Genomic DNA, 16,538 nt, shown 5'->3' with positions numbered 1-16,538 from the left:
TTTCTTTTAAAATGTATCAGCTGAAATACAAAGAAACAACCTATTGACGCAAGCAGCAACTTGTATGGATCTTAGGCTGTTATGTGGAGTGAGAAAAGCTAGTTTGAAAAGGTACATTCTGAATGGTTCCACTTATCTAGCATTCTCAAAATGACAAAATTATAGAGATGGAAAACAGATCAATGGGTCAGGGATAGGGAAGGAAGGGGAGGAGGGTATGATTACAAAGGGACAGCCCCAGGCAGTTTCTTGATGGTGATGGAGTGGTTCCTTATGTGACTGTAGTGATGATTATATGAATCTACACATGATAACACATCATAGAACTGTACACAAAAACATACACAAGAAAAATGAATGCATGAAAAACTGTCTGTCTGTACCCTGTTACTGTCCTAATTTTGCTAATGTACTTTTGTTATGTAAGATGTTACCATGGGGGGTGGGGGGGGTGATTGATGGGTATACAAGACTTAGCTGTACTATTTTAGCAACTTATTGTGAGTCTATAATTATTTCAAAATATAAATGTCTTAGATGTATGTGAAGAAAGGATTCCAGCTACTAATTAAACATACTTAGGAAGCAATTTAGACAAAGACTGGTGTCCTTTGTGGAGGGAGGGTTTTTAGATATGAATGCTGACGACTCTTGATCTACCATGTGCTTAGTATCCAGGTTGCAACTTTTAAGCTGTGTAATTGAAAACAATGACTGTTTTCATCACTTCTTTAAAGTTGTAGAATCAGGAAATTTTAGAGCAAGCAGACCTCACAGAGAATGTGGGCCAAGCTCTCAGTTTACAACTCTCTGGGTTTTTGGTATCCTCATTGGTAACTTGAGGGTTTTGTCCTAGTTTCTTTGTTAGTGTCCGGCCTAGTTCTAATTCTCTAATCTACAACTTTCTTATATAAACTACAGAAACTTTAATGGATATCTTGTAGATTCTGTCTTAGTATTTACTGAGACAAAACATTTCGTGTTATGTTGATGACAAACATGAATGCAGAAAGAGTCTGTTTATTCATCTCAAATATTAAAAACAACTGGAGAGCAATCTAACTAGGCTAATTTTTCATGCTTAGTTAAGGTTATAATTTTCCAGGACAGAGAGTCTGGGCAGTTTCCCTGAGATAATTTATAATCACATCTTCATTGTACAAATCATAGTACTTGCAACCATGAGTATTTGTACAGAGAGGAGGCTTACGTCAGTCAGTGTTACCCTTGACTGCCCCCCAGACCTGCCTACTCAATCCTGAGGAGATTCTGGCCAAGCAAATACTAAAGCTCAGGAAGCTTGAGAGTGGCTGCTATAATCTGGGTATAAAAGAAGATATGCTCTCCACTGACCAAAAGAACTTAAGCTTCCTTACTTGAGATCTCAAGTACTTTTTTTCATGGAATGCTAGAGGCTGTCTTGGGAAACTGAGTCCACTGTAGAAATAAGGTCAGAATCCTAGGTTGCTCCTTACCACCTGAAAGCAGATACAAACAAAGCCACCTTTTAGTAACACTGTGGTTTTTGGTATTGATTATCCTTCAGTCTACAATAATATAGTCTTTCAAACAAAAACAAAAACAAAACTAGAAACTCACAGCATTAATAGAATAATTTTATTAACAAAAAGAACCCATGGGGTTCAAGCAAGAATACAAAATACAATCTTTAGTTTTTTTTTTTTTCCTGTGGGTTAAACTGTTATATTTTTAATAAAAAATTAAAAAAAAAGCTTTCATAGTTAACTTATCAAAAACATAACCCCTGCCTACTGAGTTTCTTATTGTGCAAAACAGAAACATATATACACAAACAGTTTTGCCAAGGGAAGGATTTTGTGTGCCAAAAGATGCACATTTTCAATTTTAAATTTTTGTATCAAAAACAAAATTCTAAGGCCACTTTTTGTAAAAAAACTAAAGAACAAGAGGGGAATAAACAGACAAATAATAGCAGCTAAATTTTTATCTTCATTTGTAGGTTTTCTCTGTTCCAATGTAGTTTTCAGTATTCATATTTTGATTATGAAAAGGTATGCAGTTTGAACCTACAGCTGCTTAAGGTCAGGTAGACCAGTATCAAGTCACACTTCTGATTTATTTTCTCAATGCTACAAAATTGTTTCAATTTTGCAGGGGGACTTTGTGATTTCTCTAATCAAGGAGATAAAACAATCCTACTGAAGGATTCCATTAAGTGGTTGCTTTTCTACATGGAGCCAAATAACTCAACTCTCTCTCTCTGTCCATCCAGTTTCCCTTTGTTTTGGTTTTGTGGACAATGTCTTGACACGGCATGTAAACTTCAGCTTAGAAGTCAATAAACAGCTGAAAATGATCTTTCTCAAGTAAAAATAAAGCTGTTTGGACAGCACTCAAATACACAAACCTGCTTAAAGACACACAAAACAAAACATTAAAAATAATCTCTAAAAACCAAAGCAAGGATTAAAGTTTTGTGACAAATCTAGTACCACAATTACTCATATAACAGTTTTGCATTATGATTTTAAACAGTAACTTGTCATGAAACAAGTGTGTTTGATGGTTACATGATTACAGAGAAGAGAGGTATCTGAGAAGGGTGAAAAGCGCACATTTACCTAATGTTTGTAGAAAATCCCTGATCAAATGACCAACTGATTTCTAAATACAAAATTTAACTATAGTAGAATTTTTCTATTTCTAAGTGAACATACTGATTTAAAGATAAGTTAAATCATTTTATTGAATGAAGTACAGTATCATGCCTGGGAAGCACCAGGGTTTCTCGATCAAACCCTTAAGACTTGGCTGGTCCACAATCTCTATCATTGGAATCCCTATCTCCCTTCCACTTAGTGTCCAGAAATGTTCTCAGCTCACAGAACCAACAGACTGAAGGAAAAGCAGGTGAGCATGTGACCATGCACAGGAGGGGACAGGGGGACAGTGAAAACACTGCTCAAACATTTAGCAGCAACACAATCCTGTTGGTCTGAAAATCCTGAGGTTAACTGACAATAAAATATTGCACCAAAACAATAAAGAAAATCACAGTTTAAATAGATGCTGAAGAATTTGAAAACAATGTATAATGCAGTGACTACCATCAGTCGATTTAAGCCTTTTGATAGAAATCAAATGTATGTCTTTAAAAAAAAGATGTTTCTATCCTCTTTGATTCTGCGTTTATTTTGAAATATCCTTAGGTATACATATGTTTATTTTCACTTAATGCTAACATTGTGGATTTTCCCCTTGGTCTAGTTTCAGATTCAGTGATAGATAAGACTGCTACAGTAAGTAGCAGAAACTCTGAAGAAGGGTGATCAGGCCTAGAGTTTTTAACATCTGATAACCCCACTAGAGGTAGGTTAAGATTTTTTGTTTTTGTTTTTGACTGTGTAGTTATCAAGGCATCCTGAATATGTAAGCTTTTGATCCCCCTTTCTTTTTTTAATGTGCCCATAGGAAAGTAAGACAAGAGGAAAGTCAAATATATATCCTGTGGAAGTACTTAAGGGTGGTAAATAGTACAGTCTTCAACAAAGCACATTTTCATGTTAAAATTCTCCTTTCCCCTTTGAAGTGTAAAGCTTTCCAGAAGCCCTTTAGGTTTCCTGACATTCTACAGCCAACTTATAAAGTACACTGTAACCTACTATTGAAGGAGTGAAAACGGTCATTACTTCATTAGGACCTTTACATGAGCATGGTCTCAAGAAAGGATGCTTCTAAGGACTTTAGTCCTTGATGTGCTAATATGGAAAGAAATCATGAAGACCCTGAAACCTGAGGGTCTCACTTTGTATTTAGAGTAGGCCACTTTGCCATTCACACACATTTCTATGCTGCTTGGCTCTTTGCAACTGTCTTTTCCCAATTAGTCCACGTTGCCTTAAGTTCACGACACCTTTGTTCCGTTCCATGTTGACAAGCCTTCTTAAAGGCATGCTCTCACAGTGTTCCCACCTCAGGCTCCTTCCTCTCAGGTCAGCACAGGCACTCCTTCACTTACTCTGCCACCACCAGGACTTCCACTACATTCTTCGACTTTTCACATCTTCATCCCATTTTTCAAAGGGAACAAATAAATTAGCGCAACCATCCTTTTGGCCCACTGGAATGTTCTCATATTCTTACTTATGTTCTTAAGTTAGCCTTCTCTCTCCCACCCTCAGAAAGGCAGGTGAAAGAAGCAACATTCTAATTTGATGATGAACACAGTGATTCTGAAGTACATTCAGAGAATGAAGGAAACAGGCTGTGTGTCTTCTACATCACTAGGATGTGGATCAACCTTAGAAAAAAGGGGGAAAAAAAGAGCAAGATTATAGTTGTAACATTCTTTAAAATGGTTTTATTATGTACTTCTAATTATATGATGGCTATATGCCAAGGTGCCCAAAGCCTATCATTACTAAGTGCCAGTAGGCTGTTATGTTCTTGGTATTCCATGGCCACATAACATCTGAAAAATCAATCCATGACACTCTATATGCATGCCATAGATCCATGGAAAATGTGCTAATGGATCAGTAATAATCTATGAGCACAGTAAAAACACATTTCCATGTATCCTCTTTTAATTATGAGTCAGCAACAGACACTTGCATGAAAGGAGGACTGAAATGAATATTTGCAGACAGCATAATAAATGTCTAATTTTCTTTCACTTTGTTTACCTCTGAATAAAGTGGTGGGGGCTGAAACCGGAATTCTTGTATGCAGGCAAACATAGGATAGCACGCTTCTCCCTCACAGTCGGGGGGCTGAGGGTAAGGAGGAACATGTCTAGAGAATTCTTCCTCTGATACCACATCCGCATAATTTGGTGGTGCTAAAACAGTAATGGAGTTAGAGCTAAGAAATTCAAGTAAAATTAATTTATCTCTCTGAACCCTAACAAAGACAAGGAATTTAGCAACACTGAAGATGAAAATAAAGCATTTCCCTCTCATCAGTCTGTTTTTGTGCCAACTGCAATGAAAAAAATTTGATTGTCTTTATTAAATCGTTACTAATATTAATTATATTCTACTCTTTTGAGATGGTTGTGCTACAGTTTAGGCAATTATCCCTGAAATGTGGCTACAAAAAATATATAACACTGTATTTTTATTTTGACTATTTTTTATTGTTTTACTATGACCAATGGGCATTAAGAGATGTACACTTTATCCCTGAGTCTGCCATCAGCAGTTTTGTGTCCTAAACAAAAAATTAAGATTTCAAGGTCTCTTCCAGGAATGATTTATGATTCTTGAGTAGTGAAAAGAATAAGGGTAGTTGTAGTAGCAGTATTCATTAACATTTGAGCATTATTATCTCATACATCCTGTCTGTAGCTACTTTCTATGTAAAGCTTCATTACGAGAGAACTTCAAAATACCTTACCTTCAGGCTGTTCTGGCAGGGTCAGTGTCAACCAGCTCATATCCATGCTGAACTGGCTAGCGCTGGGGTTTCTGCTGCCAAAACCATTATAGGGAATTGTACCAATAACTAAAGGCAGCTCAAGCATCAGTTTTTTAGCACCAGGAATGTGAATGTATACCTAATATTTCAAAATAGAGGAAAAAGGCACAAATCTAACTTAGGCTTCATAGGAGATGGCCTAATTACATTTTTTTCCCAAGGCAATGAATGCCTTTATCACCAACCACCCCACCCCCTTTACAAATTTAAGTTGTCCTGACTAAATAAAATAAAGAGCAAACAAAATGAGAAATACACAAAATGCAGTGAGTACCCTCTGACAGGAATCTGGCCTCAGTGTACTTCACTTAAGTTTGCATAGTTTATAATAATAAATAAAGAATATAAGTACATGTCGTCAATGTGGCAAGGGCCCCTTAAAGCATCACAATCCCTTTTAAGTTACTTTATTAACTTCCTGGGCAGAGGATTGTTTTTTGTAAAAGCAAAGGCCAATCTTCATATAATTCACAATTGGTAGTAATGCTGACATAAAATGACCTTTTCCTAAGTATTAAATAAGCAATAATATTCACAGACAGTGACATGGCTCCAGTTATTGCTCCGTCACAAGTATTTTTAATTTTACAAACAGCTCTGCTTACGGCTAAGGAATAGTCCACTCTGATAATGCAGCAATCCAGGATGGATGGAGTAACAGGTGGGATTTTGAGAGTTTTCCCATTCCAAGTGTCAGTGCTCCCGGATGCAATGTGGTTTCCTCGAACATTGGCAACCATGTGACGGACGGTCTTTGTCTTCCCACTAGCCAAATACGTCTGGGTTTGGAAAATAGCCGCTTTGGGAACAATCAGACGAGAAGAACAGTTCTCTATTTCTGCATAGATTGGAATAGCTTCTCCTAAAAAAGAGAACAAAGACAGGATGGATTGAGAGACTTCTCAAAAAGTTCTCCTTGAAATCAAACTGGGCCACCACCAATTAAAGCTGAAATGTTCTAATATTAATGAACTGAGAAGCCCTGGTAGATAAATTGCATTGTAAATATGTGTCAGATAAGTGAAAATCCACTGCAGGTTAGGTTGATATTATTTTCTAATTATTGCATTATTTCCTTTTCTGTAGTAAAATGATATTAACAATCTAAAGATATGTAAATTATCAGTATGCATATAAATTAAGGTAAATACATAAGTATATAATTTCAGTACTAATGTTAAGTTTAACAGATTACAAACAAACACACTAGTGGTTATCATATTAAATTCCTCCCAACAGGAGAACAAAGCCTTTTAAGGAATTACTAAGGCTAAGGCACAAATAATACAATGGATAGAGTTTTACAACATTACACATCATGCCATAATATTCCATTCCACACTCATTTCCAACAAGCCATAACCTAGGATTAGAGGCTAAATTCACTACAGGAATTAAGCCCTTCACAAATGATAGTTAAAATTTGAATATTACTAACTTTTGCTAATTTTCTATATTCTAGGCCTAAATATTTGTAAATCTCAAACCAGCAATAAATCAGGATACTAAGAGTACTTTCATATTACAATAGTTCTCTTCTGAGCAACATGACTCTAGACATCCTTTTGCAACAATGATATTGGCACTTTCATACTCTTCTAGTTTTACTCTTTGTTAAAACTAAAGTAATAGGACTGAAGTCAGAAATACCAAGTATTTCTAGAACTTATTCATTCATTTAAAAATGTTTGAACATCAATTTTTATATTAAAAATTATTCTTTGTGATTTAAAATATGATATACTTTGTATATTACAAAACACTATTTAAATCACGTAAAATTAGCTAATAAAATGAATAAGTCAATCAGTTGAACTTCCCAACAGGCTGCTTACCATTACAGTATCCCTTTCTTTCAATTTTGGCACTCAGCGAGACTGGACCAGAAGTAAAAAACCAACAGCCAACCATTTTCTCTTGAGTTTTCAATACAGGGGTCTTGAAAATTCAAAATAAAATCACCTTAATTAAATAATTTTAGAGAACTCATAGAACTTAAAATTATCTTTCTTCATAGAATAGTTGTGAAGAAATATCAACCTTTCTTAGTCTCATGTGACATCTCAGATACTAAATCTTATTTCCCTCTTAAGAACACTAGGGTGAATTTTCAGATTCAAATTAGCATGACATCATCTTATTTTACTTTGAAGTTACTGTATTTCTGGGAAATGATATACTAGCCCTTTAAAGAAGCAAAGGCTGTATTATGATACAAAAATTAAACAGAAAGTTATATTCGTTTTGGTATTTACTATGTGAAATAAGCAGTCTTTTCCTCTCTCTCTCTCTTTTTTTTTTTTTTTTTTTTTCCCATTATTTCAAAATGATTACCCAGCAGAAATTTCAAACGGTCTTGGGGCTTTGTGAAACAGTAATAATGTGACAACATACATATGTTAACAGATCTAAAAAGGTTATTAAACACATTATGCCCCATCATAGTATTTTATTCTATTTTTAAATAGAAGAAAAGTGACACAGGATTTTAAATGTTTAGTTTATAAGCTGCATACATACAAAGCTTTCTGTAAAACCCAAAGTTACTTGCAATAGTTTTTTTTTTTTTTTTTTTTTTTTTTTTAATGGAAAGAACACTAAGGGATAATGAGTGTCTCTTTTTAGCAAAAACAAAATCCCTTTAAGTAATTTGTCATGATGATCATAAAGCCTTTAGAATACTTAACTGCCCTATTCTAAGTTGTTTTTAAAAATTGCAAGACACTTGGCATCACCAAGCGTTTTAAAAAAGTGTAAAGTCATAGCTATAAGCCTGGTCAGTCGTATGCTGGTTCCTTTATGATTTTGGACACAAGAGACCATACAAACATCCATACTTGTTATCATTTATCCAAAGGTAAAATTAAAGTAAATAGCACTTCTTTTTTGTGTGAAAATAGGAGTTAAACAACTTTTAATTGTTGGCTTTTCCCTTGTTTTTTAAAACACTGGCTAGAAAAATAATACTAAAATACATCTTTGTCACATCAATTCCATGATGGAAAGTTTAAATTATCTCAGTATTTTCTATGAAGTAAAAAATCATTCATTCATATTTAAATGAAGAACCATTAGGTCCTAGTAGCTATCATGAAAGTACAAGGTATAATTTTATATTATTTTGATAATATGGGTTTAGATAAAAGAATCTAGCTCATTAGCTCCCATCTTGCCTATTCTGTTGTTACTTATAGCCTGATCTTTCTTATCAGTCTACAGTATTTCTAGTGATTATTAGAAGTTCAATGCTTTAATGTGGCCAAATCTGTCATAAGGAGATGATAAGTGAAAGGATCTCAGCAGCAGCTGCATGCACTTACTTAATGTTAGAAAATGACATGCAAAATGGAAGGATACATAGCATAATGGCTTTAGCCTCAATAACAGGCTGAGCATGATTAATACTCTTCCATAATTACTGTTCCTCAACCTGCTATTATTGAAGAGTTTAGAATACCACAGTCCTGTGAATGTGGCCGCTCTGGTAAAAGTAACTACACTCTGTGTATGCATTATTGTTATTAAGCCTTATTAATGCATTTCAAGCCTGTGTAACTTTTTGGCAAAAGAACCCTGAACAGCAGGGACATAATCAATAGTATTAACACACACAATTTGTAATTTGCCCAACCTAGAATCATATATTTATAGTGAATGCCTATGGGTGACAAGATTGTATTTTCTAAGCCATCAGAGAGTGACAGGACAGACTACTACTAAACTGTCGAAATAAAGATACCACTTTGAAAGGAAGGAGGAAAGAGGGAATAGAAGAAGAGAGGAAGGAGGAAGAGGAAAAGGAAGAACTTACCAATAATGCTGGAGTGTTGACATCGACATGACTAACAACCTGGAGTTCTCGTTTTACACTCTGATCTGGTACCTTGGGTCGTTCCAAAACTGCCTTCACACAGTACTGAATGCTTCCGTATTTCCCAGTAAATGAGGTCACCAAAGGTCTGAAACAAACCAAGGCATTAATTTATGACTTTATTTTTCAGTTAACCAACCTGGGAAAAGTACTCTATAAAATGGTGGTTTAGGTTGAAAGAACAAGAGTAAGCAGGTCATTTATGGAGGGGCTGCAGAGGATGAACACACACTTTAGAGCCAGAAGATCCTGACAAGACTCAGACATGGGATGGACACACTGCCAAGAAAATTGCAAACTATCCTGCTTTACTTACTCAGATGGAAGTTGAAAGCGAAATGGAAATTCATGTTTTCCAGGCTGCAATAAAATGATGGCTTCACCTATAGAAGAGATTATTTTAACAAGGTTAGTACTAGAAAAGAGTTTCATAACCTAAATCACATTTCCTAAAGAAGATTTTGCTGGCCATAAGACACCGTAGAGTTCAAAAGTTCATTAAAAAGACTCAGAGAATGAAATGTGTACCAGTTTTTAGCCAGTAAAAATAGTAGTTTAGGTTTGAAAAGTAAGAAGCAGGCCATTTATGGAGGGACACACACACACACACACACACACACACACATATCTTTTTATCTCAGAAAAGACCAATTATACAAGTAATTACCATGAAGTTCTAGAGCTCAGGGCACCAATATACATATGCAGTACACCTATACACACACACATATCCTACTCTATTATGTTAACATGAGATACTAATATTAAATTGTACCTAAAATTAATTTAGAAAAAGACAGATTTATTTTTATATATAAAATTCACATTATATTCTTTGGGAAGAGGTGGAAATAGAAATAAAAAATCTTGACAATTATTAATAGTGGGTATAAAATAAAAAAGTCAAACCAACAAGACAAACCACTAAGCAAGAGTCAGGTATTTACCCTTCAGCTCTAGTGAGATTAACAGGATTTCTTAGCAGTTAACTTGGATTTACCAAGCAAGGACATGACCCCCTCCCCTGCTCTGGATTGCTGGTTTCATTTTATTTCATGTACTGACTGTGAAAAGGCCAAAAATGCAGTGTGTGGGTGGACTGTATAAGACCAGAGACACTGCTGGAGTCTCTGATGAATGTACATAGACAATCTGTTAAGAGTTCAGGTCCAAAGTGGACTTGATGGCATCCAGTGCTGGTCAGGTGACTTTCCTGAGATATTGTAAATTTTCTCTCATTTCAAGCTCAGATTTAAGGCTGAATTTTTGAAGGACAGGAAACCAGTAGTGAAATGGAATTTTTAAAAAACTTAATTACTAGAGCTTCATGAATTTAAACAATTTACACATTTTAACTGTGTAATTTTAGGAATATATTACTGGCCTGCTAAGTCTTCTAAATCTACCTTCAGTGTTTAATGTGTAATGCATTAGGGAGAAAAAAAAGTCACAAGCCCATTTGCATAGTTGTACTTCACAGGTGGGTGACTTGTAGGCAAAGTCAACAATAACCAGTCACAGGGACATGAGATCAGATTAAATGATAGTGATAGGGTGAGTCCCAGGGGCTAAGGTGTTCTCACGAACAGCCCTACAGGTCTCAACAGTGTCACGGCAGAGCTGCACTACTGTAAGCAAGGGGAGCTTCTGCACAGTGCAGTTATCCAGTGAAAGGCTCAGGACCCAATTCTCCGGAGAGAACTGGACTATAAATTCTAATTCGTAATCATTAGATTGCAGAGCATGACAAAGTACTTACAAATGTTTAAAAATGTGGGTTTCATCTGAGTTCAGAATTTATAGGGCTTATATGCCAGGCACTGTTGATAAAACGATGAATAACTTCAATTCCTCAGACCAGTATAAAAGGCAACCAAACACTTGTACACAACTAATTACGAGACAGTGCTAGAGCCTAGAACATCCACACAGGATTATGTAGGCACTGAAGACCTGATGGTGGAATGGAGATGAGCTGGGAAGGGGCTTAGATGAAAGGCATGTTATGAGGAAGCATGACAGGCGTGTGGAGAACAGAGCTGGCTAGGATACCAACAGGGAGTGACAAAGAGATGAAGTTCTTCCTTCATAGAGGAAACATATCCACTATTCCCCTTAAAATGAGACTTTCAACTGTCTTAAAACATAATTAAAAACAACAACAAGAGGAAACTGATAAACATGGACTATAGTATTTGGAATAAAATCTTTATTTCATTCTTTTTGTTTTTAATGAAAACATTCACAACCATATACATATTTCTGCTTCTGCTCTCATGGTTCATTACTTCTCTGCCTTACTGAGGACTACAGTTTCACAGGAATTTGTTTAATTTACTAATGGTCTCACAACCAAAGCTCAGAATTAAAGATTTTCATGAGCTGTGGGGTCTAGAAGACCATTAGAGGCAGAGTCTGGGGCTTAAGTTAAGAGGTGGGACTCATGTAAGGTCACACACTGCTACTGAGTGCCCAAGAACCGAAACCTACTGTATGGTTCTATCTTTCAGTATTTGTCAATCAACATATGAAGACAATCACAGTAGTTGGATTTGATTAGTAATTCCAAAGAAATATCTGGAGAGATTCCAGTGTTTGCATTTTCCAGAAATTGAAATTTCTAAAAATCTCTTTTGAAAGACATGTTTTGGAATTAAGTGACCCTGAGAACTATGACTGTGTCAAGTTGCTTGTTTCTTTCCAGTTATGGATATTAGAGGTGCTCCCCCCACCCCCATTAACTAAAAGAGGCTGATTTTAAAAAATATGTAACTGTTGTTAATATTTGTTACGATACATCACTAAAAAGAGTTGAAGATTTGCAAATTTAGATTTAGAGACTCAATTCCATTAAAATAAAAAATAAAATTTGACTTATTTTTTTGAATTAAAAAACCATTTGCCAGGCTGCATTTCACCAAAGCAATTTTCATTCCTAATTTTAGGTTCAATTACTTTTAATTTTCTATCTATTTACTCAGTGGTTATGGGTTCAGGAAGTTTAAGAATTTTGGACAAAACCCAATTTACTTCTCTCTTCCATGCCCTCTTCCCAGTCAGCCATCTTGAAAATCTGTGTTGGCTATAACCACTGGGAGAGGCCTGCTGGTGATTCTGGAAACTACACAAAAGAAAGAGTGTGAGGGCAGGCAGGAACTGTCATCTACCAGGGCTCTCATTAACCTAAAAGAAAGCTTTGGTTCCAGATATCCTTTCCCTATAAATCTGTGCTCACTCAGATTATCAAACACTTTGGAGGATTTAACTGTGGATGGTCTATTCCATAGTAGGATTAAGACTAAACTGCATTGTATTTTGTGAAAGATATAGCAACATTTAAGAATATAATTATAATACATTTTACTTGTCAAATTATCTTATTTGATATCGAAAAGCTGATGAGGCAGAAAGGCAAGAGTTTAAAATAATTTCCTCGGGGGGGGGGGGGAACCCTAAAGACTCACTTTTAGTATTTTCATGATTAAGGGTATAAATTTTGGTACTTATGAATGCAACATCCATGTAGTGATCCCTGCATGGTGACTTCTAGAAAAGCCTACATTAATTGACTGAATTTCACAAAAGAGAACAGGAAGGGGTAATACAGAAATGCCCAGATGGCAGTCTCCAAAGGCCTTTTGGGAAAGGGGAGAGAGGCAGGAGGAACAGGACGTGAAGGAAACAAAAAAGCGGCAATATCTGATAAAGTCAGAACTCTTAATAAAAAAGTTGCCCCACTCCCCAAAAGATGGAAATCAAGTATGATGGTCAGGTCTAGAAACACTTCCTTTGAACCACCTCTCAAGAACTACTTCCCTCTTCCCAAGACTGAGTTTCTGCTAATTCATCATGAACCAAGGAGTGTCTAGGTCCACGATGGGAAGAAGTGGAGGCCCACGAAACACTAGGCATCAGAATGGAACATTACAGACCCTGATTCCACCCTCCATGCCCACGGCCTTAAGGAACCTAGATCCCTGGATCCTGACAGTCTAATCACAGGTCCCCATGGCAACGACCCACTCCCTTCTGGGTTCTAGAAGATCCTGGGACACCAGGTGTTAGACCACAGCCAGCCAAGAATGAGTCGACACATAGGGCTCTGCTGCAGGGCGCACAGTCTGATCTCTGGGTTGCTGTGAGGTAGGGGCACAAGCATTGTTACCTGCCCCTCATCTGCGACCCCCACTGGGAAGTCCACCTCTTGAAGCCTGCGACAGGCCCACCTGCCAGGAGGGCACTCTGCCTGCGCATGATCCTCCAGAGAATGTCCCCTTCCTGGCCCTTACCCTCGGACCCAGCGGCCTGGCGGGGAACCCAGGCAGTAGTGCTCACTCACCGGCCGGGGGCTCACGCAGGCTCAGGCGCACGTTCAGGTACTCCACCTCCGAGGCAGCTGGGGGAGCCGCGCCGCTGGCTGAGATGCGGGCGCTGGCACTCGGGCCCCAGGCGGCGGTGGCACGACCCTGGGCCTCCAGGCGTAGCGCGCTCAGGGCCACCGGTACGGTCGCCTCCAGCAGCACGTGCCCGGCTACCGTCTCGCCGCTGGAGTAGCAGCCCTTGCGCTCATCTTCGAACACCAGACCCAGGCTTTTCACGCGGCCCTCGGAACCCAAGGCCGCGGTGGACTCCGCCTCTCCACCCATCCCGCCAGCGACGCGGCCCCGCCACTGAGGTCCGGGGAGGCCGGGAGCCGGGGTCCAGAGCAAAGAGGCGCCGCTGTCAAGGGCGCCTGCCACACGCCAAGGGCCACCGCGGCCGCTGTGCGGTGCCGGGTGAAGCACCAGCCCACCGCGGGGCCTGTCGCTTTAACAAACCTAACTGGGACTGGAAAGGGGCCGAGACTGCCCACCCTCGGCGCGCGCCCATAGGCCAGCTGTGAGACCTGCTTCTTGCCAATTGGTTGTAAATGGCCACTGAATCATTTCATTGGCGCCCCCACGCAAAGGCTAGCTCATGTAGGCAGTGCGTGATCAAGCAGTGTTGACCAATCGACAGACGCAAGAGTGCACGTGCACAGGGCGTTTATTGGCTGGGGCAAAGCACAGTCCCGGCACAGGAACCAATAATAAGGTGGAGCGCCCATGTGGACAGATAGTGGGAAACAATATCTGTCAGGGAGGGGGCCGAACAGGGTTTCTCCAGCTTTCGGCGTGTCAGCTGTTCCTATGGTTACATGCGGGGGCGGGGTTTCTGGCTGCGTGGGATCTGTTGTTAAGAGTCACCGGGTTCGCACTAGAACATGAAATTGTGGCTGCAGCAGGATGGTATTTATCATTACATCTGCAACGATCGAGAGAAAGGAAATACATATCCCGGAAAATGGAATTCAGTAATGTTTCCTTTTGAAACTTGGGGGCGGGTCACATCCGAACTTTAATGGACAACCAGGAATTTACCAACCTCCAAGTCCCTGAGCCCCACCTCTCCTGGGTTTCAGAATTCCTAGTATAGGTAAGAGCCAAAGAAAGCTGAAGCTTACGCTTTTAAACCTGATTCCCCTAAGGAGTTCTCCCAGGCTGCGGAGCCTCTTTTTAGGCCAAGAATGGCTAGAACTCTAATTCTTCCTGTTCTGAAAATGATCATGAATCAGGTTGTTTTGAAACAGTATCTACCACATATGTTGCTGTAAATGATGTTTTTTATTTTTTTTACGGCTGAATACTATTCCATTTGATCACTGTGAATTATATATATGTTTCAAATTATTATACTGGGCCCTATAAAGATGTACAAATATGTCTGAGAGAGAGAGAGAGAGAGAGAGAGAGAGAGAGAGAGAGAGAGAGAGAGAGAAAACAAGCATGCATCACCTAAGTTTTGCCCCACCCAAAAAGGATTTCCTGACCTCAGTGTAATAGTCCATGGAAATTTCCAGATTCCTTGATGACTTGCCCATAGCTCTTCTTGCCTATAATCTGTTTCAGTTTCATCTTTAATCTTCCATTCCTTTTCTGTTCTAAATTTCTATTCCCATCTAGCATCTGGCCATCTGGCTAGCATTCTCTAACCTCTTAAATAATCTCTTTATAAAAATTCCAAGTTTGTGAACTGTTATGGATTGATTCATCACAAATAGAGATTTAAATAACTTTCTGATGTAAATTGTTTTTTTAAAATCCCAAAGTAAACATTGTTCTGATGCCCTCTTTTAAGTTTGGATTATTAATGTGTGATTTAATAAGGTTGTAGGAGTTCAGAGTTTCCTTATCACCTCTCAAAAAATGGTTACTGCCCAAAATCCAGCTCAGCCTAAAGTTCTGAAATAGCTTTTTTTCCCCCTCTTACTATTTTGTCTTGACGAGCCCCCAACATTCTCCTTCCCCTGCTTGTAGTTCTTCATAACACAATCAGATTGTGTATGTTTATTTACATATTGTCAGTCACTCCCACTTGAAACACAGAACTTGTTGATTTTTAAATCTCTAGTATCTAACACAGTGCTCAGTATATAATAAAAGCTCATTAAATGTATGTAGATATGTATGTATGATAAATTCCAACCCATGAAGTATTATTGGTTCTGTATAAATAATGTTCTGCCTCTTACTATACTTTCTTGTCTCTATGCAGCTGTTCTCCAACCCTCTCCCATCAGTATTAAGTGGCAGGAAAAGAAGGACAATGACCCTAACAGAATGATGAAATGATAGCACTGCAGACATGGCATTCTGTGCCCAGAAAGACCTGGCTCTCTTTATTCATTTGTCAGTTCATATGTTTGACTATAGGCAGTAGAAGGTGTCACCAACAATGCTTTAACAATATATTTCTTGTTTACTTGACAAGAAGTTCAGTGGTAACTTCTTGTTGCCTTGAGTTGGACAACCAAGTTTAGAACCATATGCTTGAAGAAATCTTTTCTCCTGTGCCATAGCCTGATGCTCTTCCAGTGGCAATGGTTACCATAGCTCTAATTAGCTCTTCTTCTCACTGAAGTTGAAATATATAGAGAGTGTCTGCAACAACAACAGCAGCAAAGAGGATACTCAGAAAATATACTTATTTCCTGGATGCTCTGACTTCCTACATGTCATTGGCCCAAATTGAGTCACATGTGTACCTGTAGGCCATTAAATGGCAAAAAAGTGAGATATTTATGATTTTCTGACTCCACGATTCTTTTCCGGGGGTTGTTAGTATCAGAATTCTGTTAACAAGGAAGAGGGGAAGATAGTTTTTGAGTAGTATGTACATGAAGTGGTTT

General features: G+C 38.2%; 1 protein-coding gene across 1 annotated transcript; it reads right to left on the bottom strand.

Annotated features, from left to right (window-relative positions):
• Nucleotides 1–1,694: 1,694 nt before the first annotated feature.
• Arrdc4 (arrestin domain containing 4) lies at nt 1,695–14,095 on the bottom strand. Its single transcript, XM_076848836.2, has 8 exons — nt 13,671–14,095; nt 9,648–9,714; nt 9,272–9,419; nt 7,296–7,398; nt 6,066–6,322; nt 5,380–5,539; nt 4,668–4,822; nt 1,695–4,282 (listed from the first exon to the last, which is right to left on the bottom strand). Exons 1-8 carry the CDS (start codon nt 13,975–13,977, stop codon nt 4,226–4,228), a joined length of 1,254 nt encoding a protein of 417 aa, XP_076704951.2. The 5' UTR covers nt 13,978–14,095; the 3' UTR covers nt 1,695–4,225.
• Nucleotides 14,096–16,538: the final 2,443 nt, after the last annotated feature.

The sequence above is a fragment of the Callospermophilus lateralis genome, chromosome 3 (assembly GCF_048772815.1).
Source record: "Callospermophilus lateralis isolate mCalLat2 chromosome 3, mCalLat2.hap1, whole genome shotgun sequence".
NCBI lineage: Eukaryota > Metazoa > Chordata > Mammalia > Rodentia > Sciuridae > Callospermophilus > Callospermophilus lateralis.
The sequence above is the reverse complement of the archived record's forward strand: the minus strand, read 5'-3'. Positions and strand labels throughout refer to the sequence as shown.